This window comes from Pholcus phalangioides, unplaced genomic scaffold (genome assembly GCF_987345545.1).
Source record: "Pholcus phalangioides strain wild (caught in Gottingen) unplaced genomic scaffold, Ppha-v1.0 ptg000027l_1, whole genome shotgun sequence".
In the NCBI taxonomy this organism is placed as follows: Eukaryota; Metazoa; Arthropoda; class Arachnida; order Araneae; family Pholcidae; genus Pholcus; species Pholcus phalangioides.
The window spans coordinates 5688809-5716496 of NW_028301617.1; the positions used below are offsets into that span (position 1 = coordinate 5688809).

General features: G+C 38.6%; 1 protein-coding gene across 2 annotated transcripts; it reads left to right on the forward strand.

Annotated features, from left to right (window-relative positions):
* Positions 1-2060: 2060 nt before the first annotated feature.
* Positions 2061-27112, forward strand: LOC149068251 (uncharacterized). Of its 2 annotated transcripts, none has more exons than XR_016195203.1 (2): positions 2061-2254; positions 15871-16341. XR_016195203.1 is itself a non-coding variant. In XM_089251695.1 (2 exons), exons 1-2 carry the CDS (start codon positions 2248-2250, stop codon positions 26947-26949), a joined length of 1347 nt encoding a protein of 448 aa, XP_089107821.1. In that variant the 5' UTR covers positions 2061-2247; the 3' UTR covers positions 26950-27112. The 2 variants fall into 2 exon arrangements, 1 of the variants encoding a protein (XP_089107821.1); XM_089251695.1 differs by lacking the exon at positions 15871-16341 and adding an exon at positions 25610-27112.
* Positions 27113-27688: the final 576 nt, after the last annotated feature.

Consider the following 27688-nt stretch of genomic DNA (forward strand, 5'->3'; position numbering starts at 1 on the left):
CAAGGCACCTCCTCCAGTGGATGGGATAATTGGAGAAGTGCTCTCGCTGAAGATAATGGGAGGGCTATTCTCCTGCAGCATTATGTGATTGTTCTGCGAGCCTACGCTACCATTAAGGTTAGCGACCCCCACACTAGAATTAGAGCTAGCAGGAATATCTTGTTCGTAACATATAATAGAATCTTGCGTGTTACCAGAATCTATAGCAAAGACTAAAGTCTTCTTTTCTGGGGAAGGGCTGATTACATGCAGCCTTTTCCTCTTACGGGAGGTGTCCAGTTTCCTAGCAATGCTTTCTGGGGACTTGTCTATTTGAGGTCTCTTGCGAAATTCAAGAGCAAGAATATGACAATATGGTTTGAGGGCAATAAATTCAAAGAACTCGCATAGGCCTGTCACAAGAGCCGCAGAGGGGTCCTGCTGAAAACTTTCGTCACTATTTATGTGATCAGAGAACAGCGACAGGATGGTATCAAACTTCTCAGCTGTTTCACAGTCGGCATCCTCAATTGGGCATAGGTTAAGTTGAGCGTCATGAAAAAATCCCAACCAGGGTTCAATGAGACTAATTAATTCCTCTAGATTTTCATTAAACAGCCTAGCAAAATTATCTCTAATGTAACAAAACTTATCATCTATATTGCCGCCATCAACGGGACGGATAGCCGGACAAAATCTGACCATTATGAGAAATAGCGCATAATCCCAATTGACTTACCCGGGATGACAAACGCTGGGGATTCGTAGCTTCACCGTCGATCCTCGATAGAACGTTATGATACTGACGTCGTCGAAGAGCTCCAAATAATGCAACTGTTCGTCTCAAAATCCTGTGTCGTTGTTTTCTTTTGTTGTTGTTGTTGATGATGTTGCTTGATCGATTGCTCTCAGAAATATCGAAATCGGTTGATATCGGTTTCGGTTAAACGGAAAAAGGTCCGATTGGTGGAGGACTAGAAGAACATTCTAGAAAGTCCCGCCCTTCCGGAGAATGGTTCAACCCACTTCCAGACAGACCGTACGGTGGCGCCGCCAACTAGGAAACTCTAAGATAGAATTTTGTGGAATGTTCTTTTTCTCGAAGTTTCTTCGGGGTTATAAATATTGCGGCGCTCACAAGATGGCAGGCTAGACAGGCTCAGAGAGGCACAAGGAGATTCAGTCAGTTGTGTTTAAACTTTACGAGAAAGTTGTTAGCTCTCTGATTGGCCTGTAAATACGTGTAAATTGCTGTTCTGTAAATAAATCTGTGTTTGTCCGTCGAACCGCTTCTTGTTTTGCAATCTTAGTCTTGTGGAAAATTATCCGGAACAATATAAAATCCCCTATACAAGGATAAAGTTTTATCTTTCCCCTTTATTGGATCATGTAGATTACTTGAAGACGCATTAAACAGTCATGGTGCTTAAATTTATTTAGTCATTAATATTTTAAGAGAATTCGATCCGGCAAAACACATGTTAAGTATAGGGAAAAGAGCGGTTTGTTTGGGCTTACTTGTCAGCATGGGCGAAGATATGGGGGTGGGGGGATATAGCGACAAAGGTGGAGTCGACTGATATGTATATATGTATGAATTGACATCATCATCATTGTGCCCCCCCCCCAGACTTTCAAGTTCATCGCCACCTATGCTTGTGAGCCCATAGGGTTGCCACAACGGCTTCAATTTTCGTGCCTGATGTATATACTGTCAAACCTCGTTAATGAGTCACTATTGGGAGAGCAAAAATATGACTTAGTAAGCGGAAAGACTCATTAAAAGGAGTAAGCCATAGCTGTGCCAATTCCTTTAGCTGTGCCACAAGTGGTGTGACGTGTTAACCGGGTGACGCACTAACGAGGTTTGACTGTATATAGGGGTTCTACCAATAGGTGACGGTGACGGCAATATGAGCCGTCCCGGTTCTTTTCACGTATGCGAAAGCCTTGTGCTTGGTAGTTTGTTGTGTGCGATGGGGAAGTGTAAGAGCCGCGGTTCTTTTTTTCAAGAACTCGCTCTTTGAAAAGAGCCGCTCTTCTAGACGGCTCATGAGCTGATCGCCCGTCTCTGGCGGAAATTCCACGGGCGTCGGTTGAACGTGTTGTTTGGCTCTCATCAAAGCGTATCAATAATCAGTCTTTAATACGCTTTGGCTCTCATTCAAACGTTTTGGCATTGTTTTGAACTTGTATTCCTTGTGTTGATCAAACGGCAACGTTTTGAGATTCGATTCAGTTGTTTCGAATGGGAAAGATCTACTGAATATGGAAGGTAAGCTCTTATTTCATGATAATATCCAAAAAATCTACGGTATACAGTAAAACCTCGTTAAGTCGTCACTCCGGTTAATTCGTCATTTTTCTTCAGGCTTCCATAGACAACAGTGTTACTAAACCCTCGTTTACTCGTCGCTAATTGCGGTTAAGTCGTCACTATGAAAAAGTTTGAGAAAGAGAAACAGACTATTTTTATGGCTCCCATTAGAAAAAGAGCTTGTTAACAGCATTGCCATACGCTTAAAAGTCACCATAAAATCCTATTTATACCCAAACAGAACAGTTTAAGTAACAAAAGTTACGCTGGGGAAGTTCATTTGCCGACTAAGGTTTTTGGACCGCTGAGGACTGTTCAAGCTAGATCTTATTTCTGCATGGGCTCTACTGGAGAAATTGTGAGACACCCAGGCTCTGTCGCCACAGTGGTGGTCGACTGAAGTTGGTTTTCTGTGGTTCCCAACTTCGAGCCGATCTCCCCGTTAAAAAGTCTCGCCACAGAGAGCAGCAGTCCTACAAACAGTACAAATATTCAGTCACTACACATCACTCACTTCACTTCTGAGATATAGATGGCAGCACTGAAAAATCATACACAACACTAGATACGCACTCAGACTGTTAGGTACACACCCTTACAATTCCGGCACAACTCGCTAGGTAGTAAATTGCCTATGGCGATAGACCTGAGTTGTGCTCGGTTGGAAAGAAAGAAAAGGCTCTGTCGCAAGAAGCACTTCGGCTTCTTAGGACATCTCCGGCAAAACCAAAATTTATTGATACGTCAAAGATTACACATAGTGCATGGAAATCAAAAATTATGTAAATCGAAGAATCAAATTAATCAAGTCAAAGTGCAACGGATAATAAATAATCATAGAAAGCATGGACTCTACTAATTTAAGGCTTGAAATTTAAACAAAATATCTTTGTTGAAAAAATGAGAGACATTCTTTCCCAAGTTGAGGTCTTCTGTTTACTTTTCCCTGCCCAGGGCCCCTCCATCAAGTCAAAAGTGTTCGAGATTACTTTGTAGTTGTATCATGAACTACTGGTGAAGAATTAAAACGCTAAAATTAAATTTGATGTATATGTAAAATTAATGTGCAGCAGAGAGTTCTGTTATGAAGAAAAGCTACTTATAGCTACTTAAAGCTATAGACTAACAGAGCAACTGTTAGTCTAAATTAGAAATTACTAGTATAAATCAAAGTGCACAGTACATTTTACCACAATAATTTAAGTAATAAGAGATAAAAAAGGTAAAAAATTGCTATTATTTATTCTTTTGCGATCTGTAAATTTTATTAATATTGTTATTTTGATTCATACTTTTATAAATTTCATATTATTTGAAATTTATACGATTTTCACAACATTGCACATTGAAACTGATGGCACTCCGCTTAAGACGTCATAATTTTTCGATAACTTGAGGCTTGAGGTGATGAAAACGATGCTAGGACTTAAGCGCAGATACGGGGGGGGGGGGTCACGATGATGTAAATTCATCTATACATATATGCATTAGATCAGTTGACTTTATCTTTGATGCTGGGGGGGGAGGGGGTGCGTACCTCCGCCCATATCCAAGAGCTGAATAACACGTAGAAAATTTGTCCTAAGAGAGAAAATATGGCCATCTCATTCGCAGCTGAAGATGTCTGACTTTGCTCCATTCATATCTGTCTGGGCCAGAAGTGGATTAAGGAGACCCCGGGTGCAGGAGAAAATATTGGGCCCCCTTAAATTAGAAAAAAAATGAAGTTGGTATTTTGCAGGGCCCTTCAGAAGTCGGGACCCAGGGTGCACGCCTGCCCGCCGTTAAATCTGCCTCTGGCTTGGACCCATTTGCAACTGAGATACCTGCCTTCACTCCATTCACACTGAAGATGTCAACCGTTACTGCATTTGAATATGAAGTTGTGAGGCTCTGCTCCATTCGCTGCAGAAGATGTCAACCTTCACTCCACTTGACTCTGGAGATGTTTGCCTCCACTCCATTCGCAGCTGAAGATATATGCTTTGGCTTCATTGGCAGTTGAAGATACCAGTCTCCGCTCAACTGGAAACTGAAAATGTCTGCTGAAAATCCCATCATTTTTCTTTGTTCACAAACCTTGGCAACAGCCTCCTTTGTTTACATTATGAGTCATTTACAAGCTCCTTAAAGTCCTAGCTTTTTTAAAGTCCTTGAATATATCAATAGATATTATTTGTCTAAATATAAATAGAAACAGATGAATTATTCAATTATTATACAGTCGAATCCCGTTTTAACGAATACCGATACAGTGAAAATCTCGTTTTAACGAGATTTTCATTCTCACTGTCTTAGTAAGTCGATCACTCACTTGATCTCTAGGTTGCTCACTGTGTCATTCACTCACTAGGTCACTCATTCTATCATCGACTCACTTGGTTGCTCGCTCTGTTATATGCTCAACAACCTGGTTGCTCACTCACTAACTAGGTTGCTCACTCACTAACTAGGTTACTCACTCTGAACTGAAGTACCAGACAAGACCCGGACTCTGTCCCTTGAGGGATATAAGCCCTTTACCCGACTGGGTTGAGTCTTGCTGGGGAGGGTCGGATGGCCGGGGCAGACCCCCCCACGAGATCTTCTCCCATGGGTGCCCACCCCGACCCTCGGCAGCCCCTTGTTCACCCCAGCGGCCTCCTGATGTTCCTAAAAGTCCCCCTTTCCTTCAAATTTCCCTCCTCGGCTATATGCACCCCCAGCCACACCCATGGCGGCCCTGCCCCAAAGTTCTCCCGGCTGTTTTAAATATAAATAGAAACAGATGAATTATTCATGACTCTGACTCCACTTGACTCTATTAAGATAGATTGAAGACGATACATGACAGGACATATTATATACAGGGTTACTCACTCTGTCACTTACTGACTATGTCGTTCACCTGAGGACACACACGCAATCCCCAGGTCATTCACTTACTGACTAGGGTGCTTACCAGGGTTTAAGCTAGATAAAAAAATTCCTTTCGCAAAAAAGCGAAAATGGGGGAAAACTTTAGCAAAATGCTACAATACTAATGTAATGATTGATGGTTGGATGTCTACTCGTTCCGTACCTCCTGTATGCATTTTTGCGAAAGTGGCTACCACTTCCTTCGCATTTTGCGAAAAATGTGACCGTAGCTTAAAACCCTGATGTGTACTCAATCACCAGGCCACTTACTCATTAGATCCCTCAGTCTACCAATGGGTTGCTTCTCATTACACTTGGTGGAATCCAACCAGCTTGTCTGTATTGTGACCTTTCACGAACGAATGCGGGGTTATTTCGAGTGCCCCTGTCCCTCCATACCAGAACACATCGGGTGTCACACTCCAGACTGAATCGGGACTCGTCTGCAAACAGCACTTGGCTCCAATCATGTTGCTCCCAATCTCGATGTTCAGCATCGGGCCGCACGGTGGCGTGGGGTCAACGGAATGCAGACCATTGGCCTACGTGCATAGAGCCCTCCCTCATGAAGCCGATTATGTACTGTTTGGCTGGACACCTTTCGTCCTGTTGCCAAGAGCAACCGTCTTTGCAGCTGCGTAGCATTCTCTGTTCTGTTTCGACGGGCTGTTAACCGTACATACCGGTCATCAGTTGCTGTAGTGGCGTGTGGCCAACCTTGCCCTGGTCGACGTCTAACATTTCCTTTTTCTTGGAATAGATTCCACAGCCTTGCAACAACACTTCTGGCGACTCCAACAGTGTCCGTGACACTACGTTGTGTTTGCCCGGATTCCAGTCTGCCTATAACACGCCATGCCATGGATTCCAGTAAATCACGTTGTTGAGACATCCTCAAATCACCTTGTCTCAAAAAAAAAAAATACTGCACAATCGAATTTCACAGTTATGGCAGTGAAACAGACGTTTCTGCAACATCCCGATTTCTGCCCTTATCTCCTTTTTCTGGTTTTTGACGTCACGAACTTTGATTTGCATATGAAGTTTTCTTCTTCCGTTTTCTGCTAGGCTTTAAATTATGGATGATTCATTTTATGTTACTTATCGGTATACATCTTTGCGTAATTTTGTTAAAACCATGTGCTCCCCTAATTGTTTCGAGCAGTGTATAAATGACTATTACAGTTACACAAACTGTAGAACTTATAATAGATCTGGAGGAGTTATTATATGTATATAAACCAGTCAATTAGATCAATACAAAAAACACTATAAATTCCAAACAGCAGAAGAACTTTGCATATTTCTCCCTGATTATGAACTAGAAATATTATAAATCTATAGATCACATTGTTATACCATATCACAATTTAATGATGAATTGGAGTTATGTTAAATTTGGAAAGTGATACATTAATAGTTGGTGATATGAATATTAATCTATATAGAGAAGACATTGAAACATCAAAATATCTTGATATAATGGCGTTAAACAGATTTTATCCACTACACGAAAACATAACTTGAGAGGGAAATGGAACTAAAACATGTAAGTATTGACCATGCTTTCTATAGAACCAAACAAACAACTATAGAAGAATTCACTGTTTATAAAACCCAAGTCACTGACCATTACCCAATAATAGGTTACATCAGTTTTTTGAAAAAAGAATATAAAAATCAACAGAACAAATAATGATAATAAACTATGAAACATTTGTTTCAAATTTGAATTTAAAAACTATAATTGAAGAGAGTAATACTCAAAATAAATACAAAAGATTCATGGATGTGATAACATTGAACTTGAATCTATGGTTCTAAAACAGTTATAGAAAAATCCAAGGAAAAAAATGGATTACCAAGGAAGTTATAGACAGAGTGAACTACAAAGAAAAGTTGTACAAAAAATACAAAAGTATCCAAATATAGTATCCTTTGAAATAGAATACAAGAACTACGACAGAAAATTGGATTTCTGTGGTTCCCAACTTCAAGACGCGAATGCAAGCTGATCTCCCCTTTTAAAAAGTCTCGCCAGAGAGCAACAGACCTACAAACAGTACAAATGTAATTTAATCATAACGCATCACTCATTTCACTTCTGAAATATAGATGGCAGCACTGAAAAATCAAATACAACACTACATACGCACTCAGACTAGGTACACACACAGTTACACTTCTGTCACAACTCACTAGGTAGTAAATCCCCCATAGGTGGTGATAGACCTAAGTTGTGCTCGATTTGAAAGAAAGAAATGGAAATATATCAGTGAAACCATCTTGAACAAAAATGTGAAGAATATCATATTACCAGAATTCCAATGTGCTTCAAAAATGTCTTTCAATGTCGATTTCATAAACAGAAATTTAGAGGATGTAGAAAAAAATGAGCATGATTTTTGCACAACAAAAACAAATAATAATGCAAGTAATTCCATGTTTTATTTTGAAACCAGTGATGAAATAATAAAGGATGTAATCAAATTAATAGAAGAAAACAAATCAAGTGGATATGATAAAATTACCCCTAAAATGATTGAAAATTTTTCAACATATTTAGATGTAGTAAAAAATCTCAAATTCATCAATATCAAACTGACTTTTTTATCCCGAACTCAAATATTCCCTGATACACCCCCACCCCATTTATAAAAAAGGAGATGCAACTGATTTAATAAATTACGGACAAATTTCTATTCTATTTGTTTTTTAAAAGATTATAGAAAAATGTATAAAGAAACAACTGCTAAATTTTCTAAATCCAAATTTTTTTTGCATCTAATCAATATGGATTCCAAAAGAAAAAAAAAATACAAAAATAGCTATAATTGATTCATGCAAGTGATTAAACAATAGATATAACCTAAAAAAATATTCAGTAATCATATTCTTAGATCTAAAAAGAGCTTTTAATTACACTGACCTTAATATCCTGGCTAAGAAACTTTGGCATACGTGGCAATCTATTGAAATAGTTTGAAACATATTATTACAATAGACAACAAGCAGTTGGTATTGCACAGCAGTTCCAAAAATGTACTAGTTTTTGGAACTAAAAAAGGGTGTACTTCAGGGATCAGTTCCAGGACGTGTACTTTTCCTCATATACATAAACAAATTTTGCAAACTTAAACGAAATAGAAACTTAACATCTTTCGCTGACAATACAGTACTATATGTAGAAGAAATGGAAATAGAGAACATTTATTTAAAAAAGTAGAAGAGAGACCTTTTCAAAGTAAATAGTTGGCCAAGTAAAAACAAACTGCAGATAAATATTCGGGAAACTAAATATATTTGCTTAAAGACAAACAGACAAATAATATTGAAAATATACATATTCATGACCATTCCCATAGTCAAAGCATACCACTCTGTAACTGCCAAGAAATAAACAGATTTTTCGATTATATCTGGGCATAAAACAATACAGGACGATCTCAAATGGAATTTGCACTGTGAAGAAATAACTAAAAAAAATTCAAACTTTCGCAACAGTATTATATAGACTCAAAAATACAATAGATGAAGATTTTTTTAAAGATATATTTTATGCATGGATATACTCAATTGTAACATGGAATCTGCTTGAGGAGGTGCATACTATACTAACATAAATAAATTAGACAATATATATAATAAAATCAGATTTGCAATAAAAACTAATCCCTCTCTAACCAAAACAAATCTGAGTGCCATGCATTATCCATAAGACAAAACTATATATACAGAATAATAAAATTTGTTATAGCAAATGAAGAATGGTTCATAAAGAATCAAAATACATCATCAACTAGATTAAGTAGGTTGAATATCAAGTGCCAAAAACAAATAAAACTCTAGTCAAAAAGTTTTAGTTACACTTTACCAAAAATATTAAATCAATATCAAGCTGCTAATCATACTAATAAGAGATTAAATTATAATGTTTTTGATTTCGTCAAGACTATTTTTTTTGAAACACTAATCCAATAGAAATATTTGCATTTAAAAAGATTTCCCCCCCTACAATACACATGTTTTATTTTTGAGCATAGAGATATCTATCCAAAATATGTATATTTTCATCAATTTACATGATCACTACTCATCAAAATTCGAAGAGATAATACTAAGAACAAGATATAATTATTTTAACTTAAAATTTTTACGACATATTATACAAATTTAATTATTGTGTGTGTACACGTGTGTGTATAAATGATTACTGTTTATGATAATAGGATGATAAAGAAGGTTGCTTTGAAAAATAAAAATATATAATATAAATTATTTTCGGCCTTCTGGAAGGACAAGCAGTCCCTTGAGAGTCAAAAGTGGTCACAAAGTGGTTGTATATATGTATGTCCATGTTTGTGTGTCTTTTATGCATTTTTGTCTTTCTTTTGTATTTTGTAACGTTTTCTGTCCAAAAAAAAAACCAAAAAAAACTGAGGGTTGACTTGATATATATATTTTTTTGTTTTTGTTAATCAGAGTATGATACATATTTCAGTTGTTGTAATGTATCAAAGTTAATGCCACTGCAGTGATTCCTTGGCTTTGATGGTTTCTATTTCTCGGCTAACGAAGATTTCTTTCGTGATATATTTCTACCTTGGAAAATTTTTATTGACTTAACATGACAATAGCCATAGGTAGAGATAGACTTCAAAGATTGGGGGGGGGGGGCGGATCATGTCCAGAAAATACACCAGCCGACAGTTCACCAAATAGAAAATTCATCCTTGGGAAAATTCAAAGACTTCAGCTCCTCATGAATGAATGAATGATCGCGTGAACAAGTGAGTGAATGAACGAGGGAAATTGGCCTGTCACTAGAGCTAGCTAGCTCGCTCACTCACAAGGTCACTCAGTCAGTCACTAGGTAGCTCATTCTATCACTCACTGAATTGCTCCCTCTGTCACTCATTAGGTTGCTCACTATATTGCTCACTCCCAAGGTTGCTCATTTTGTCATTCACTCACTAGGTCACTCATTCTATCATCAACTCGGTTGCTTGCTCTGTTATATGCTCAACCACCTGGTTGCTCACTCTGTCACTTGCTGACTATGTCGTTCACCCAGGGACACACACGCAATCTCCAGGTCATTCACTTACTAACTAGGGTGCTTACTCAATCACTAGACCACTTACTCATTAGATCCCTCGGTCTACCACTGGGTTGCTCCTAATGGCACTCACTCACTAGGTCACTTACTCTATATCTAGGTTGCTGTCAGTCGTTCACTCACCAACACTAACTACTCTGTCACTCACTCATTAACTGCAGTATCATTTGCTGATTCACTCACTCGGTCATTCCTCACTCACTTATTGGCTCACTGACTTCTGTGGAATTGTTAGTCAGTGAATTTTTTCCATCAATGAACTTTCTTAGTGGTTAATTGTTGCCAGTGAATTTTCCTGAACTGGACAGGATGATGTCGATTCATATACAGTCGGCTTTGCTTAATTGGATTGCAGATAAAGTTACCCCTGCAAAAATAGATAGAATCCTGAGGTACCAAAATTTCTCCCATAGAGACAATGTTAAAGTTCTCCACTTAGTAATGATCATTTCAATGACTTTTTCCTGATTAATCGAATATTACGCTTTACATGCCAACTATTATACACATAATGTTTTAATGGAATGAAACATTTATAATCAATGGAAAATATGTTACTAAGTATTCCATAAATGGTGAAAATGAAGTACAATAGCCACCGGTTATAAAAATAACTGGTTATAAGAATCAAATTGGCAAAACAAAAACCAAACGCTCTTTTAATATAGAAAAATCATCGGTTGTAAGAATCCAATTTCAGCTTATACAGGAATCGAAAATTTTTTTTTTTGTCAAAAACTGCTACTGTTCCTCCCAGTGGTGGGAACTTGTAGAATATTTTTGATTATTCACAAGGCTATTAAGACTACTTATTTTCACTTTCACCTTTGTAATGAAACCATCCTGTATTGACTGTTGCCCGCCCGCTCCCCCCCCCAAACATAAGGATTGCATCTATACAGTAAAGCTGCACTCAGAACTCAATGGCAGAATTTATCCACAAGAGATTTATGGTTAAAAAAATTGTGTGGTATTTTGTCAAAGTAGTAACTGTTAAGCAAATCTATCAGAGCATTGCTTCCCAAGTGGCCAATATTGCCTCCCTGAGGTGATAGAAAGTTTCAGGGGGTGGTGGAAGCTACGGGTATAACATAGGATCCTATGGGTTGGCTTAAGTAGTATCAACCTCCCTTGTGTGCCACGCCGCTAGGGGGTGCTTCAAGTGCCATCGGCTTCTTCTTCCCCTTTTGTCCTCCCTCTATTGTTGTTGAGATCAATAACTATTGATGAAAAAGGTTATTATATTATTCTATTTTAATTTATTCATTTTATTAATCACGTAACATTTTAATTTTATTTTTCTTAGTTTCATTTATGGTATTTTTCTATTTTTGTTGACTTAAAAACGTATACCACTTATTTTTAAAATCAAGCTGCAAAAAAAGTGGCATGGACGCAAAACATAAATAAATTGACAGATTTTCAGATGTCAGCATCAAGTAGCATTTAAAAGTGACTTTTTCAGATAGGAAAAAATCGGATTTCCCAACTGTACTTCTTGGAATTTAATTCTTCACAGAACAGCTAATACAGTGCTTTCAAGGCCTTTGAAATTTCGGGAGATGTAGCAACGATAGCGTTAGATTCTACCGGAGCATCTCTTAGAGCAAGATAAAAAGAAAAGCTCTAAGTTTAGAGGAAAAAGAAATAAAAAATTCCGAAATTTGTAGATGATAACCAGTCACACCAGTTGCAACGTTAGCAGAAACAATTGAAGGATTGGAAACTTTTCGATATTTTATGGAACGGCAAGAAAATGTGCTATGTGATGTTATTCAGATTTTACGGTAACTTGATTGTTACTGTTTCCTCTTTGCTTAAGTTAAACTATATGTACCATTATGTTTGTTAATAAATTGAAGACGGTATAAAAAAAGCTATGATAGATATAAAACTATGTCTTACAATTTTTTTATTTGACAATTACCGCTTAAAACGTTTTTAGTTACGGTTTTTGGAAAAGAAAAGTTATAGCGAGATCGACAGAGTTGTTATTTTTATCTTTGTTTCTCCTTATTTTGATTTTTCACTTAATAAAATTTACTATTTCGGCAATAATCCAGTAATTATGATTGAATTTGAGAAATTTGTACTTTTCACAGAGAACCGAAATCGCTCAAATCGGAGTATTACTGGATAGTAATTTAGATTCTTGTACATTATCAGTGGTCATATAAATTGAGTTTTTTCTTACATTTACGGTCAACAGTTTTGCACTAGTTATTAGTCAAATTGCATTCTGATGTTCCAAATATATTTTCATGAGAAACTTTTTTTTTTTGTAATCAAGAAATTTCAGCATATATTTTTTTTTTTTGAAAATTACAAGATTTTGCATTCATATAGCTGTGATAATTTTGTGAACTTCTCAGAATGTAGATTTCTATTTGCTCTCGTGCTAGATCCAAGACTATCGTTATACATTCTTTTGCATTTTATTATATTTCATACTGATGAGCTCTCCTTACTGAAATCATGCAGGATCATGTCGGAATGTTTTTCTCGGGTGCCAATGTTTACCATGACGATGTCACTCACATTGTAAAAGAACTAACCAACGTTGCGGGGGGGGGGGGAGAGTTCGCCGAGTCCTGCTCTATGAGTTATCGTAGCGGCTTACAAAAGGTGGCAGGCTGATGAAGCATGAGAAAAAATTTCTCAAAGGCCGGTCCGGTTGGGAAATCCGTGAAGTTCTACGCTAAATTTATGCAGGTCGAAATTTGGTACGTTAAGATCAGCAAATATGGGAAAAGAAAAATTTGGAATAATTGGAATAAGTTATTCATGGAAAGATGAGAAAATGCCACCACAACTGTAGTGTGTTAGTCGTGTAAGTGAAGAAGAGAAGAAGTTTTCGCTATGTCCAGAAGGCCGGAAAGACGCTGGTCCTCTGCGATTGGCCCATTTTGGTTACAGCTCCGGTATTGGCTGGTTCCTTCTCTACTGCGTAGGACAAGCTGAAGAGAATTTTGCAAAAAAGAGGAAGAAATCCTACTCGGTTGAGAGAAGTAAAGTTATAAAATAATGCAAAATGTTTGTTAAAAAAGGAAGTTTTTGAGAATTATATTTGAAAGGATACTGGGAAAGAATAAGGAGAGAGAGAGAGAGAAAGCATCTGAAAAGAAAAAAATTGATTAAATATAAGCCTAGGCCTAAAGTCCGTCTTGAGACCATCTTTCGTAGTTTCTCGGCAGTGATGGTAAAGTCTCGGAAGCGATTCAGCGAGATTCCATCAGCCATATTTTCTGCAGCAATGAGAGCAAAAATGGAGCAGAGATCTTCAACTGGTTTCTTAACAAACGAGAGAATTTCTCTTGGCTCGGCGTCTTTGGTGAGGCGACGTTTGTTGGCTCCTCGGTAGCCGGAGCTTGTACCGATGGGGATTCTTTAGATAGTGAGGCGGAAGTTGCCGTCGGTCTTCCTTTCGAGACAGTTTTGGTATTTCAGGATGACAGGACGTGGCAGGAAAGCGGTCACTGAAGTTGGTTTTCTTGACGTGAAAGTGTGTGACAAAATGTTAGCTGTTTTGACTTGTTTGGTAGAACTGATGGTATCGTTCTTTTTCCGAATTTTAAGAAATTCTGGGCATTTCTTGTAGTTTGCCGGTTGGGGGCCCAGGCATAGAATGCAGGTCGGTGTATCGGATCCCTGCACTTTGCTGCATTGACCGGGCTCGTGATACACCTGTATTCACTGAACAGGATGTTGCAAAGTGCGAAAATCTGAGGCATCGGTGACACTGAAAGGCATGGAAGTTGCGGATGAATTTTCCACTGTCACTTCCATATGAAGAAGACTATGAAGCTGTATGATGAGAAGGTTTTCATCCGTCTTGCGGAGAGTAATTTTCCAAGTTTCCCCATGGGCTTTCTTCCGAAAAATCTCGAGTTTGTGAGCCAGGAAGCCCGGTTTTTCCAGGGCAGATTTCAGTTCTGATGGTGTGGTTTGAACCTCAAGGCCTCTCAGGAGGACGGCGAAGAAATTTGAGTTCTTCTCTTTCGGCGCTGCAATTTGTCGTTCCTTCGTCAGCCAGGCGTGTACTGCATTGAAGTCATTTTTAGACTGAAATTTAATTTCAATCTTTCGGCCAAATAATTTCACCTGAAATAGATGCAAACATAGCCAGGATAGATGGATGTCAGTTTGAATCCATTGACCGTTGCTGGTGATTTTGAGCATCGAATTCTCCTCTGAACAGCTGAGAGGATCAGATTGACCAATGTTGTTGTTTGTTGCAGAAACTGCTTGTGACGAGATTTGGTCTGTCGTTATGGAGAGAGATTTCTCCTCTGCATGTAGACTTGGTTTTTCGGTGCCAGGAGCAGCAATTTCCATTGGATGTTCTGTGATTACCTCAGAAATTAATTCCGGCAACTTGAACCTAGAAATAAATGGGAGGGATTTCAGCACAAGGATCTGGAGAATCCTTTTCCTCTGGGGGATCAGACCTGGAGTGAGAACACTGGGTGTCCCTCAGCTTGTGTAATGTTCATCCTCGAGCAGAAATTAGTTTCTGACTTGATGACCTCTTAGAGCGTCAATGAAGGATTGCCCGTCTTTACAGTCCCGCTTTGAGTTGGACTGGAAGAAATGGTCCTCTTTGATGGAATACAAGAAGGCAATTCCTGCCTCAATATTCTGTTGGACGTCATCCGGGTACGAGATGCGGCCATCTATTGAGCTTTGATTCCTCGATGTTGGCGTCCAAGAGGTCCCAGTCAAACTTATGTTCGACTAGGCATTTGTGATGCAGATAGCAAAAACCCTTGGCTGGCTTGACCGATGGATGTTTGCCTCTGCTCGGGGCAACATTACATACGCACTCAGACTGTTAGGGTACACGCACAGTTACACTTCCGGCAGAACTCACTAGGTAGTAAATCGCCCATAGATGGTGATAGACCTGAGTTGTGCTTGGTTTGAAAGAAAAGTGACGGGCCTGAACAATTGATTTTGATTTGGTTTTACTCTAACCAACTTTTCAGAGTCCAGTACGGTTTACGAGGGGGATGGGATCCTACCTCGCTGTTTTCTATTGGTTCCTGTGCAGGGCTATTGTGTTCTTTCTTTGCGATATAGGATCCCTAAAATTGGCTGTTAACATTGACCATTCGTGTGAAAAAATGTCCAGTCGAACTCCAAGTATGTTTAAGTATCCCAACAACCTATTTTTACTGATACAGATTTTACTGTTGGCTTTTTTGCAACACTTACTTTTGCGCGGTTTTTTTTCCGTCATGTCCGCACAACGTTCAGAAACAAGGACTGTGGAGGTAACTACTATTTTTCTTTCATTATTATCCGCTGCTTCTTCTATACTTTTTCATCATGTCTGAACGTGTTCCTAACCATACCGGTTTTTTTTTTATCTTACGCTAATGGAAAAATTGCCCATTAGTTTTTCCTTATATCGTATTTGTCCCTGACCCACACATGGGCTCTCTCTAGTTAAAAGTTTTAAAAAAACACGATGATTCGGTTTATTTATTCATTTTTTAGAAAGTTAATGATAAGACCTCATGTGGCTGACCTGATTATAGATTTTTTTCTTCCATAGGCTAAGATGCTCCTAGAACAAATCTGCTTGATAATAGACTTGAAGGGGTTTCCAAACCCGATTACCAAAACATGATTCGTCCGCGAGTACGCAGTGGTTAGCATGAATCGTCCTGTCGATGGGTTTGTCAACCTGTTTCGTGGGTGGCTGTTGTAAAAAGGACCTTCCACAAAAAACTGAATATACCATGCCTCAACTTACAGAACTTTGGATGTCCCAAAGCTAGCAAGCTGAAGGCGATGGTGGAAAATTATGAGACGGAGGAGCTGGTTGCTCCATACATCAGTGAATTGTGCGTGCCATAATGGGGGGATGACATGCACTGTCCAAAAGATGAAGTTTACTGGTATAAAACGTGGATAGGTTCTGCACTAAACAGACAACACAGAACTCCATTAACTCCACGCTATTTTAAAAAAAAATTATGCGTTTTTCACCCTTCAATTATCTACAATTAAATCTTTTTAAATGCATTTTTACATCCGTTTTTTTCTTCTATCAGTTTTCATTTCTATAGTCGTTAATAATTGTTCTTGTTGGGAAGTTAACATTATGTGCTTCGTCATTTTTTATTTTTCATCATTGCCAGTTTTTTTTTGTTCCCGGATATCTGTGGAAAATGTTTATTTTATTATTATTTTTCTTTTATATGTATTTTTTTTCCGTTGCGTTCGTGGTTGTAGACCCCAATTCAAGATAAACTGGAACAGGTTTTAAAAAATCTTGAAATGGCTCAGAGAGGCAGACAAGATATTGAACAATGTTCGAGAAGAAGATGAAGTTCAGCTCATAGATGATGATTCAGATGGTCCAAATCATTGATGATTATGAGGTGGCTATGGAAACCAATACGCAAGCCTTATCAGACGAAACAATCACCATCACGGATTCATCTTATAAATCCTACGACAGTGACAACGAAATCTCCATATGCTAGAGTACTATTCTATCACTGGAAACAAGAAAACAATTTCAAAAAAGAAAAACAATAGACAAAGCTCTTTCGAGGGCTACAAATATGAGAAAGGTGTCGCATATAAACATATCTTACGAGTTCTTTTCAAGAGCTCAGGAAATTGAAAGAATCACATACATATAAGCATGTCTCACAAAGTTCTAATAAGAACTCACCACACAGAGGCACAGACTTTATTTTTAATTAGCACACAAGAGGGGAAAAAAATAGTTTCTCTAAGGCAGTCACATACTCTCTATTCACAAGAAAAAGGAAAAAAAAAACTTTGTCAAGTAAATTAAGTAAATGATATGAGAAAAAATAAATGCAAGTATGTATGATCCAACTGTACTTTGGAAAAACAACTTACTTCTAGTAGGAATAATGTAACATCAAAATAAAAAAACCATTTATACCACTGAGAAAAAAAACTAAATGGTTTTACACTTTTAAGTAAAAAGAAAGCGTATGTCACACACAATAGAGTGGAAGATAAATTATTTCAACTTTCAATGTTTTTTTATCTTTTTTTAAAAGAAAAATAAAAAAACCATATGAATTTTTCTTTTTCAAAACTAAATTTTTTCAAATGGCTTTTGATTTACGTGATTTTCGAAAGATGTTCAATATCATGAGGTTTAATACGGGTCTTTCACTCGGCGTTCTTTCCAAGCATTAATACCTTTTGACATATTTTCCTTGATTTCGTGATTTTTCCCTTTCAAAATTACCAATTTTTTTTTTTTTTGATAACAAGACACTGACATATTTTTCCCATGTTTATCAACACACTGTCGTGCTATAAAATATTATCTCTATGTTTCTTCAAGGTTTTTTTTCTCATGAATTTTACGAGTCGGTGAAATTACAACAGTGCTTGATAACTGTTATCTCGAATTTCTGAACATCAACGCGATTACAAAACTCCAATACCATTAAATACTCAGTAAACCTTACATATATGACTGTTAATTCTGGGGGTTATACTTTGATTTAGGCAAATTTTGTCACTTTAAATTCACTTGAAACGTATGCGGATGGTAAAATTTACTGTTCAAAAAAGACGATTAAGTCAGCGTCAGCAAAATTTGGGTGTTCACTCTTAACTTCAAGAACCTATATTACGACGCAATCTTGACCATTCGATATGTTTACCACCCAAAAATGTCGTTCAGGGCAGATATAAATAAAAGGTGGAAAGAAGGCATATCATCAATAGTGGAAGAGAAACTATTAATTACAAGTATTACAATCTGTTTATTCAGTAAAATAATTATACTTTAAAAAAATGAATGAATGAAAGAAAACATTGAAAATGATGAAAAATGGTTTAAAAAAATTCAAAACTATAAAGATGAAACACTGAAAGGTTTTGGACGAAAAAAATGCGCGGGTGTTCACCGTGAGTCTGCCTTATCCTTGCAAAGGATTACTCTGTACTGTGCCAACAAAAATATGGTGGTGTCCAGAGAATGGAGGAAAAGTGGCCATCTGTGCTACAAGATTCGAGGACTATTGTGAAGGACAATGTCTTCCTTGGATCTTGCATCAACAGATTATCTTCCATTCCTTGAGGAACCATCTTTGTTGGTAATAGCGATAAGGCCGTAGTAGAATGAAAGGGGGAAGGCAGGAAAAGGGGGGGGGAAATTTACCGGCTTTTCGGTGGCGCCATCTAGTGGTGAAAATACGAACTACCCCCTTTCCATCAATAGTTATTGACCTGACCAACAAAAGGGGGGGGGGAAGAGGCCGATGGCACCTGTAGTGCCCCCTAGGGGCGTGGCACACAAGAGGTAGTCGATACTATTGGCTTGAGTTGAGGGCGATGATTGGAAAAATCTATTTTAAATAAAAAAATATAATTTAAATAAAATCAATGAGCATTCATCAAATCATTAAAACAAAAATGAACCGTTTTCTGTTTACATTTTTTTTTATTAATTCCATATGTTCTTAACCTCTTTACGATCTAGGACGTAATCTTGCGTCCAAATGCCAGAGGAATGACTTCAATGAAGCTTTCTGTTCCTTGAACCTCTTTTTTACCTCAATGCGAAACTTATTGCAACCCTACGAAACAAATTTGCGTGTCTGTATCCCTCCCCTTCTCCCAGCACCATCGTGATATCTCAACGAGATAACGATCAACTGATAACAAGCAAACTTGAGAACAATGGTGGATCTGTTCTGCTCAGCTCTCCCCCCCCACTTTTTTCCCCCGCACACACACACAAGTCCCGTTCACATGTGCAAATATTGCGGTAGCATTAGGAGTGCTAGCACTCGCTTAGCGACTTTTTTTCCTTTGTCAGGAAAGAAATGGAGAGCAGTCATTGGTGAAAATTCTTGGAGCGAGTTTGAAACCCACTTTTTCCATTGCCCACGTGAACGGGGCTTTTTATATATCTCTCTTAGAATTAATCCTACCGTTATATACACATAAGCTGCCAGGTCTCCCGAATTTTAACTTCATCTCTCGATCTCCCGAAAAGTTCTTAAATCTCCCGATTTTTTACGAAAATCACAAAAAATAGCTAATTGTCCCTAAAAATTCCGTACTTCATTTAAAAAGTTTTTCACAAGGAAGTTTTACAAACCCTCTGATGGTAACGAGAAAAGTTGTTTGTCTTATTGTGCAGGGAAATAGCTTAGCAGCCAATAGTCCTGGTTAATAATTAAAGATTATAGTGACGCGCATGTGGTCAAAATTTACTCTTTTGTTGAAGTTACGTTAGTGCAATAACAAAACACGAATACTGATGAGCAAAAAAATGTTTAATCAATTTTAAAGATACTTATTCCGATGAATTTCCTTTCATCAAACGTTTCAGAAAAAGGCCGACTTTTTCTTTTTGTACAAGTTACGTTAAGGATAGGGTGACCATACGTCCCGTATTTTCTGTTTTTTTGGCTGTCCCGGTTTTTCCCGTATTTTGCACGAAGCCTACTTGAATTTTTATTCTTTATTGAAGTCAAAGATTGAAATTATTTTCAACTTATAAATTATATTATGATAACTGCAACTATAAATGAGTATATGAATCTCCCACATTTGTCTTAGTGAAAATTTTTTTTCGTGGAATTCATTTTAATCCACCGCAATTAGCAGTAATGCTGCATTTCCCGCCATTGTGATTTCTCCGTTATTTCAACAATATTTGGCGACTTTGGCAATAATTGGCAATGTCCCGTATTTCTCTCGAGGAAATATGGTCAGCCTAGTTAAGGACATAAACATCGGTCATGGTGGAAAGACCGACATCATCCCCCCATGTGAGATCAAAAAAATCCATCAAGCAAGCGTCACAAAAAGTCAGTGTTCTTCAAAAATTGTCGCTTTTTCGCCTTCATCTTCCAATGATTTTGGGGCCATTCGCGCAGAAATGTTTGTTCACGTCGTTTCTGATTGAACACAATATTTTTTTTTAGATCACCATTGAAGTTTTGGCCTCCAATTTCTCTTGTTTATTGCGTAGGGATTTTATTCCGTAGGGTTTAACCTTTGTGTGTGGAAAAATCCCTATTTCATAGCTGCCAAGTCTCCCGAATTTTTCGGGAATCTCCCGAATTTTAGCTTCATCGCTCGACCTCCCGAAAAGTTCTTAAATCTCCCGAATTTTTACGAAAATCACAAAAATCCCTAATTGTCCCTAAACATTCCCTACTTCATTAAAAAAAATCCCCGCTTATGAAAACAATCCCTAAGAAATTTCTTGTGGGGCATGAAGCCAGGGCCGTCTCTTCTAGAATAGGGAATAGAGACGGCCCTGCATGAAGCCTCTTTTTTTTTCCCTTTCGAAATGCCGTCACACGTCGTAAATGGGGATATTCCCTTTTTAAGGAAGTTTTACAAACCCTCTGATGGTAACAAAAAAGTTGTTTGTCTTATCCTGCAGGGAAATGGCTTAGCAGCCAATAGTCCTGCATAATAATTGGATAAGATTATAGTGACGCGTATATGGTCAAAATTTCTTTTGTTGAATTTACGTACGTGCGATATAACAAAGCATGAATACTGATAAGCAAAAACATATTTAATCAATTTTAAAGATACTTATTCCGATGAATTTCCTTTCATTAAACGTTCCAGAAGAGGGCCGACTTTTCCTTTTTGTGCAAGTTGTGTTACGGACATAAACAACGGTCATGGAAAGACTGCCATCATCACTCCTGAAATGAAAAAAAAAACATCAAGCAAGTGTCACAAAAAGTCAGTGTTCTTCAAAAATTGACGGTGTTTTCCTTCATCTTCCGATGATTTTGGGGTCATTCGCGCAGAATGTTTGTTCACAGCGTTTCTGATGGAACACAATATTTATTTTTACATCATTGAAGTTTTGGCCTCCAATTTCACTTGTTTTTTGCGTAGGAATTTTATTCCCAAGGGTTTAACTTCCATGTGTGTAAAACCCCTATTTTAATTTGACTTCAGTTTTTGAGTAGGGATTTTATTCCCTACGCTTTAACTTTTATGTTTGGAAAATCCCTATTTTATTTGGAGAAATCCCTATTGTATTTATTAGGGAGTGGTTTTAGCATAAAATACGGGTTTGCGCGAAAATCTCCCGAATTTTCATTTTCAAAAGTTGGCAGCTATGCTATTTTATTTAAAAAAATCCCTTTTGTATTTATTAGTGAGTGGTTTTACTATAAAATACGGGTCCCCGCGCGAAAATCTCCCTAATTTTCATTTTCAAAAGTTGGCAGCTATGTATACTGTACATAGAAGTGAGAAAGAGAACAAGTAAAAAAAAAATGCAAAACAAGTTTGTAGATGAGTGAGGGAAAAGCAAGGTACTGTACTACTACTCTGTTCAGAAAAAATCTTCGTTAGCGGAAAAAATTGTATGCCGAGGCTTTCGTTAGCCGAGGTATCGCTGTATAGGCTATATAAAACGGCTGGACAAATCGCAAAAAATTTTAGGCACCAAAAATTATTTTACCGAAGAAAAAAAATTATGCTTTCGTTGACTTTTTCGTGCATAGAGACCCTCTTGCACGTTCGCAGGTATGCTGTTCTAAATTCCAAACATTTTGTGCTTCTCTCAGCCTACACTTTAGTAACTGCACAAAAGGGAAATTTTATGCGCAAGTGCCAATTTTTTAGTCGCCGTGGTGACTTGGCGCCTGGGGTTTGTCCAGTCCGGATATAAAAAGAAGCTTATAATCTTTGCTGCCGTGAATAATTTTTCAAATACAGGGTGTGCCGGAACTCGCTTCCTATTTTGAATGATTACATAAAGAAACACGTGGTAGGAAGTAAAGAAATTTCATTCTTGTTGTCCTACCACATAGGGGCCATTCTAGTATTACGTCAGCATCGATGGGGGGGGGGTGTCCGGATTTGTTGACTTGATGACGGGGGGGGGGGTGTGTTTGGATAATGCTTACGTCATCGACCACCCTTTATGAAAATATGAGATATTCCTAGTGACATCTTACTGGAGGTGTACCAAAAACGACAAAAATATTTCCTTAGTTTGTGGGCACCTAAACTAATATTCTTTCTATTGCTAAGTCCCCTATTGAACCACTTTCGCGATCTCTAAATATCCCGCTGATCCTTCAAGTGATCTGGAAATGTGACCGGGCTGCTCGAGTGTTCTAGAAATGTGTAGCGGGCTGCTTAAGTGCTCTGGAACTGTGCCGTGCTCCACTTAAATGATCTGCAAGTATGCCGCGGATCACTTAAATAATCTGGGAATGTCCCGCGGATAACTTGAGTGATGTAGAACTGCACTGCGAGCCGCTTAAGTGCTCCAAAACTGTGCCACATAAGTGATCTCTAAATGTGCCACAGACCGTTTAAGTGTTCTGGAGCTGTGCCGTGGGTCACTTAAGTGATCTATAAACGTGCCACAGGCCTACTTGAGTGATCTGAAAATGTGCCGCGGGCTTACTTGAGTGATCTGAAAATGTGCCACGGGCTTACTTGAATGATCTAGAAATGTGCCACGGGTTGCCTAATTGATCTATAAATTTGCCGCTTATTTCATTTTTACAAAATTAGGTTTGAGGTGGCGGGTCACATCAGATAACCCCAAAGGCCACATTTGGACCGCGGGTCATGGGTTCAACAAATATGGCTTAGAGCAGTGTTTCTCAACAGCCGGGCCGCGGCCCGGTACTGGGCCGTGACTGATCTGCCGTTTCCTTTTCCTCCATTCATGTTCCGTTAATCATGTGTTTGACCGGGCCTTCCACTCATAAGAATGAATGAAACCGGGCCGCGGGCTTCCAAAGGTTGAGAACCACTGGCTTAGAGGGTCTGCCACAATGAATTTCTTGAAAAGAAATTTTGAATTTTTAGCCTTCAAATGGCATTGACATTATGAAAAAAAATATTTTTTTTTTATCATCGCGGGGGGGGGGGTCATAATGAGCTCCTCCCCCCGCGTACGTGTCTGATCCCAATGTGTCTTAGGAGGTAGGGTGAAGTGTGACGAAATTTTGCTAACAAGGGGGTGGGGGTCAAAAATGGCTAAAAATCTGCTGACGTGATATCTTGAACGGCTCCCATACCTACAATCCGCACGCATGGAAAAAAATTGGCGAAAGATAACGTCATGGGAACATATGTCTGAGTATTCCGAGCAATCTTCTTATAGTATGAGTTGTGTGTGCTTCCCCTCCCCTACCCGCTGCTTGTTGAAACGATCTGGATTCCAAAAATTTTGAACCGTTTGAATTAAGACATTCACATCAAGAAGTTCTGAATGATTTGGCATTAAAACCAGGGCTGGTCCGATTAATCGATTTATGGGTTAGTTAATCGATCAGTTGTTGTTAATCGCAGTTGAAAAAGTTCAGCTAATCAGTCCGATTAAAATTCAATTGAAATTTGCGCGAAAAGTTTTTAATTTAACTTGATTTGTTTAACGAAACCGATTACATGTCTTTGAATTATGTACCTATGAGTTATCCGCTGTATGCCTCTAGGGGCGGGACAGCAATATATATGATTGATTTTACCTATGAATAACATTTTTTATAACTGAAGTATTTAAAAATATCTGCATCATTATTTTGATCCAGTTGATTGGTTCTCAACCGGTGCTCCGCGGATCCTCTGGGGCTCCGCGGCTGCTCGAGGAAAATATAAAAAACCAGTGAATTTGAAAAAAAATAGTGACTATAAATAGTTTTAAATAGTAAAAATAAATCACTGATTTTGATGTATAAATAAAAAATAGGAATACGGAGCTCCGCGATAGAATTATTCTTTACCAGAAAGGGCTCCGCGAGTCAAAAAAAGGTTGAGAACCGCTGATCTAATTTTTTGGCATGGAGAAGCAGAAGTCAATTCAACAAATCCTGGGTGTGTTTTCAATTTTCAATCAAATTTTATGGAAGTTTCGGAAGACGACTAAAAGAAAGTGTCTCCATTATAAACAGTAGTTTTTCGTATGCTTGGAAGCATCAGCCCCTCTCCTCGCAAGTACCGTTTGGGGTGGGGGGAGTTTCCAAATGAAGAAATTCCACGTTTTTAGAAAATGTGCCCAGCCTATTAAGTTATCTTTACACCTAGCGAATAGATAGATGTGTGAAATGAATGAAATTTATTTCTATAGCATCGATTAGTATTATATAATTACGAAAAATATTCGCTTAATCAGTCGATTAAACATTTTTATTGACCAATTAAAAATTTCAATCGATTCCCAGCCCAAATTAAGACATCAAGAAGTTTTGGACCGTTCCGCACTTAGACATTCACACATGGATTTTGTGAACCGTTTGACATTTAGGAATTGACGTTAAGAAATTTCGAATTATTTAGACAAAAGCAATGTGATACCTCGGCCAACGAAGATAATTAGTTCCGGAGAATCATGTTCTTTTACCGAAACGCGATTTCCCAAATTTTTCAGTGGAAAATCGTTTAATTTGTTCCAGGGAAAAAAAAAAAATTGAATTACCAAGGAGCGCTAGAAAAAGACAAAAACTGGCCGAAGGATAAAATGAAGAATTTCACAATTGAATAAATGAGAATTTCACAGGAAGATGAGATACTGAAAATCTTCATTTTACATTGTGTAAAAGATTGCTTTGTTGACCCAACTCAGTCGAGTTCATAGGTGTCTCTATCCATTTGAGATTTGGTCAGGTCATTTCTGTCTCGTACATGCATGCAGATGGAAAAGATAACACCAAACAGTCAATCTCGGAGCTTAAGTCTTGTACTGAAAGAATGCGTGCTCTGAAAACATAGGCTCACCTTTCTTCCAATGCATTTTTCTTTCTGAATCTTATTTTACATGAAATGGTTCAAAAACTTTGGAAGAAGATTCCGAGGTGGACATAAGTTAATCGGGCTCAAGTGGCAGTAATTCTGATGATGAAGATTGCCACTAAAATTCAGCTCACGACGTGAGTGTTTTGTGTTAGGGCGTGTATCCATATTAATGTTCATTAGCTGAATCCGTTTCCGTTGGCCGAGGTATCGATGCGGAACGCACGAAGGGCACCTAAACTCCGTGCCTTGGACGAGGAGGCGTGAACATTTAAGAAATATATGTAATCAAATGTGCTCTTGGATGAGTGTACAAGGCATAAACAAAACTTCTCTCAATCTAGCAATTAAACTGATTTTCCTTTACCAGCATCAATCAATACTCACCTCAATGTACTCTAGAAATAACTAGGGAGGAAGTTTTGCGCACCCTGTATTTTGACAGTTTTAGTCAAATGATATAATGCATTATTTGATAGTCAATGCATATTTCTTTCTTTTCTAATTTCTTTTCTTGAGTAATTTAAATGTCTTTTTGGAAAATGCAGGGGGAGAAAACCCGAACAGTACCGATAATGAGAAAAGCAGTCATTCTACATCGGAACCACTTGACTTGACATCCAAACTGCTGGCGAAGGCGTCGACTAAACGGTCCAGAGAACACGAGGAAGGGCAGCTTCAACTGCAAATAGAACAGGTATTTTCGATGGCTAGACCGTCGGTGATGACATCGACTGAACGTTATAGAAAGCACAGGGAGAGACAACGTCAGCTGCTAAGTGAAGAAGCGTTACTGGAAGCAAAACTGCAGCCGAAGACACCTGCCGAACGTAAGAGGGAGCGACAGAGAAGATTCCGAGAAGAGTTGGGTTTAGCAAAGCGCGAACCACCTCCGAAGACATCTACCGAACGTTCTAGAGAACATGAGGAAAGGCAGCTTCAACTGCAGATAGAACAGGTATTTTCGATGACCAGACCGCCGGCTATGACATCAACTGAACGTTGTAAAAAGTACAGGGAAAGACAACGTCAGCTGCTAAGAGAACAGGGGTTACTGGGACCGAAACAGCCGCCAAAGACATCTGCCGAACGTTCTAGAGAATGCAGGGAAAGAAAGCGGCAACTGCTAAGAGAACAGGGGTTACTGAGACCGAAACAGCCGCCGAAGACATCTGCCGAACGTTCTAGAGAATGCAGGGAAAGAAAGCGGCAACTGCTAAGAGAACAGGGGTTACTGAGACAGAAACAGCCGCCGAAGACATCTGCCGAACGTATGAGAGAGATGAGGGAGCGACAGCGAATCTTAAAAGAGGAGTTGAGTTTAACAAAGTGCAAACCACCTCCGAAGACACCTACTGAACGTTCTAGTGAACACGAGGAAAGTCAGCTCCAACTGCGAATAGAGCAGGTATTTTCGATGACCAGACCGCCGGCTATGACATCAACTGAACGTTGTAGAAAACACAGGGAAAGAAAACGTCAAATGCTAAGAGAACAGGGGATACTGGGACCGAAACTGCCGCCAAAGACATCTGCCGAACGTTCTAGAGAATACAGGGAAAGGAAGCGGCAACTGCTAAGAGAACAGGGGTTACTGCGACCGAAACTGCCGCCAAAGACATCTGCCGAACTTTCTAGAGAATACAGGTCGAGAAAGCGGCAACTGCTAAGAATACAAGGGTTACTGCGACTGAAACTGCAGCCGAAGACACCTGCGGAGCGTAGGAGAAGGCAGAGGGAACGACAGCAAAGGTTGCGAGAACAGTTAGGTTTAACAAAGTGCAAACCACCTCCTAAGACATCTACTGAGCGTTCTAGGGAGAGACAGCGACAGTTGCAGAGTGAAGCGGGATCCTTGATTCCTGAACCATCGGAAGGCACCTGCTGAAAGGAAGAACGAACGCGGAGTAAGAGGCTTCGACAATCGTTTCTTAGAAGCTTTGGAACTGGTAATTTGTTTCTGATGATCTGGATAGAGTTGGGAAAATTTAAATATCTTTAAATAAAGACACATAATTATATCTTTTCTCATTGTAATTATTTCATTTTAAATTGGATCTTAACCGAAAGGAAGTTAGAGCGGGATATTATTTGTCATGATTCCTTATTGCACAATAGAATTTCAAACGCGTCCGTGTGATCATTTTTGGCATACCAACGAATTGAGTCCACGTGAACAAATCAAGAGAAGTAGATTTTTTTTGCGCAACGACACTTGTGAGTACAACAAAAAATGTGAAATAACCACAATATATATAACTCGTTGTGACCTATCTCTTAACCACGATTCTATCCAATTCAGCAAGTTGCCCCCAATTCCAATCTCGTGTAAACGCTTCAAGAGTTTACCATGTTGGACCCGATCGAATGCCTTCTGGAAATCAAGGTAAACATCTACATTTTTGCTCTTACCCAAAGCCTTAGTCACGTGATCATAGAAGCAAAGGAGGTTAGTTACACATGACTTCCCCTTCCTGAACCCATGCTGATTATCCGACAATACACCATTCTCGTCTATCCACTTCACAAACTGCCTTTTGATGATAATTTCCAAAATTTTCGAGAGGGAGCTCGCCAAACTCACTGAACGATAATTGGACACAGCTTCTCTACTACTCTTCTTACAT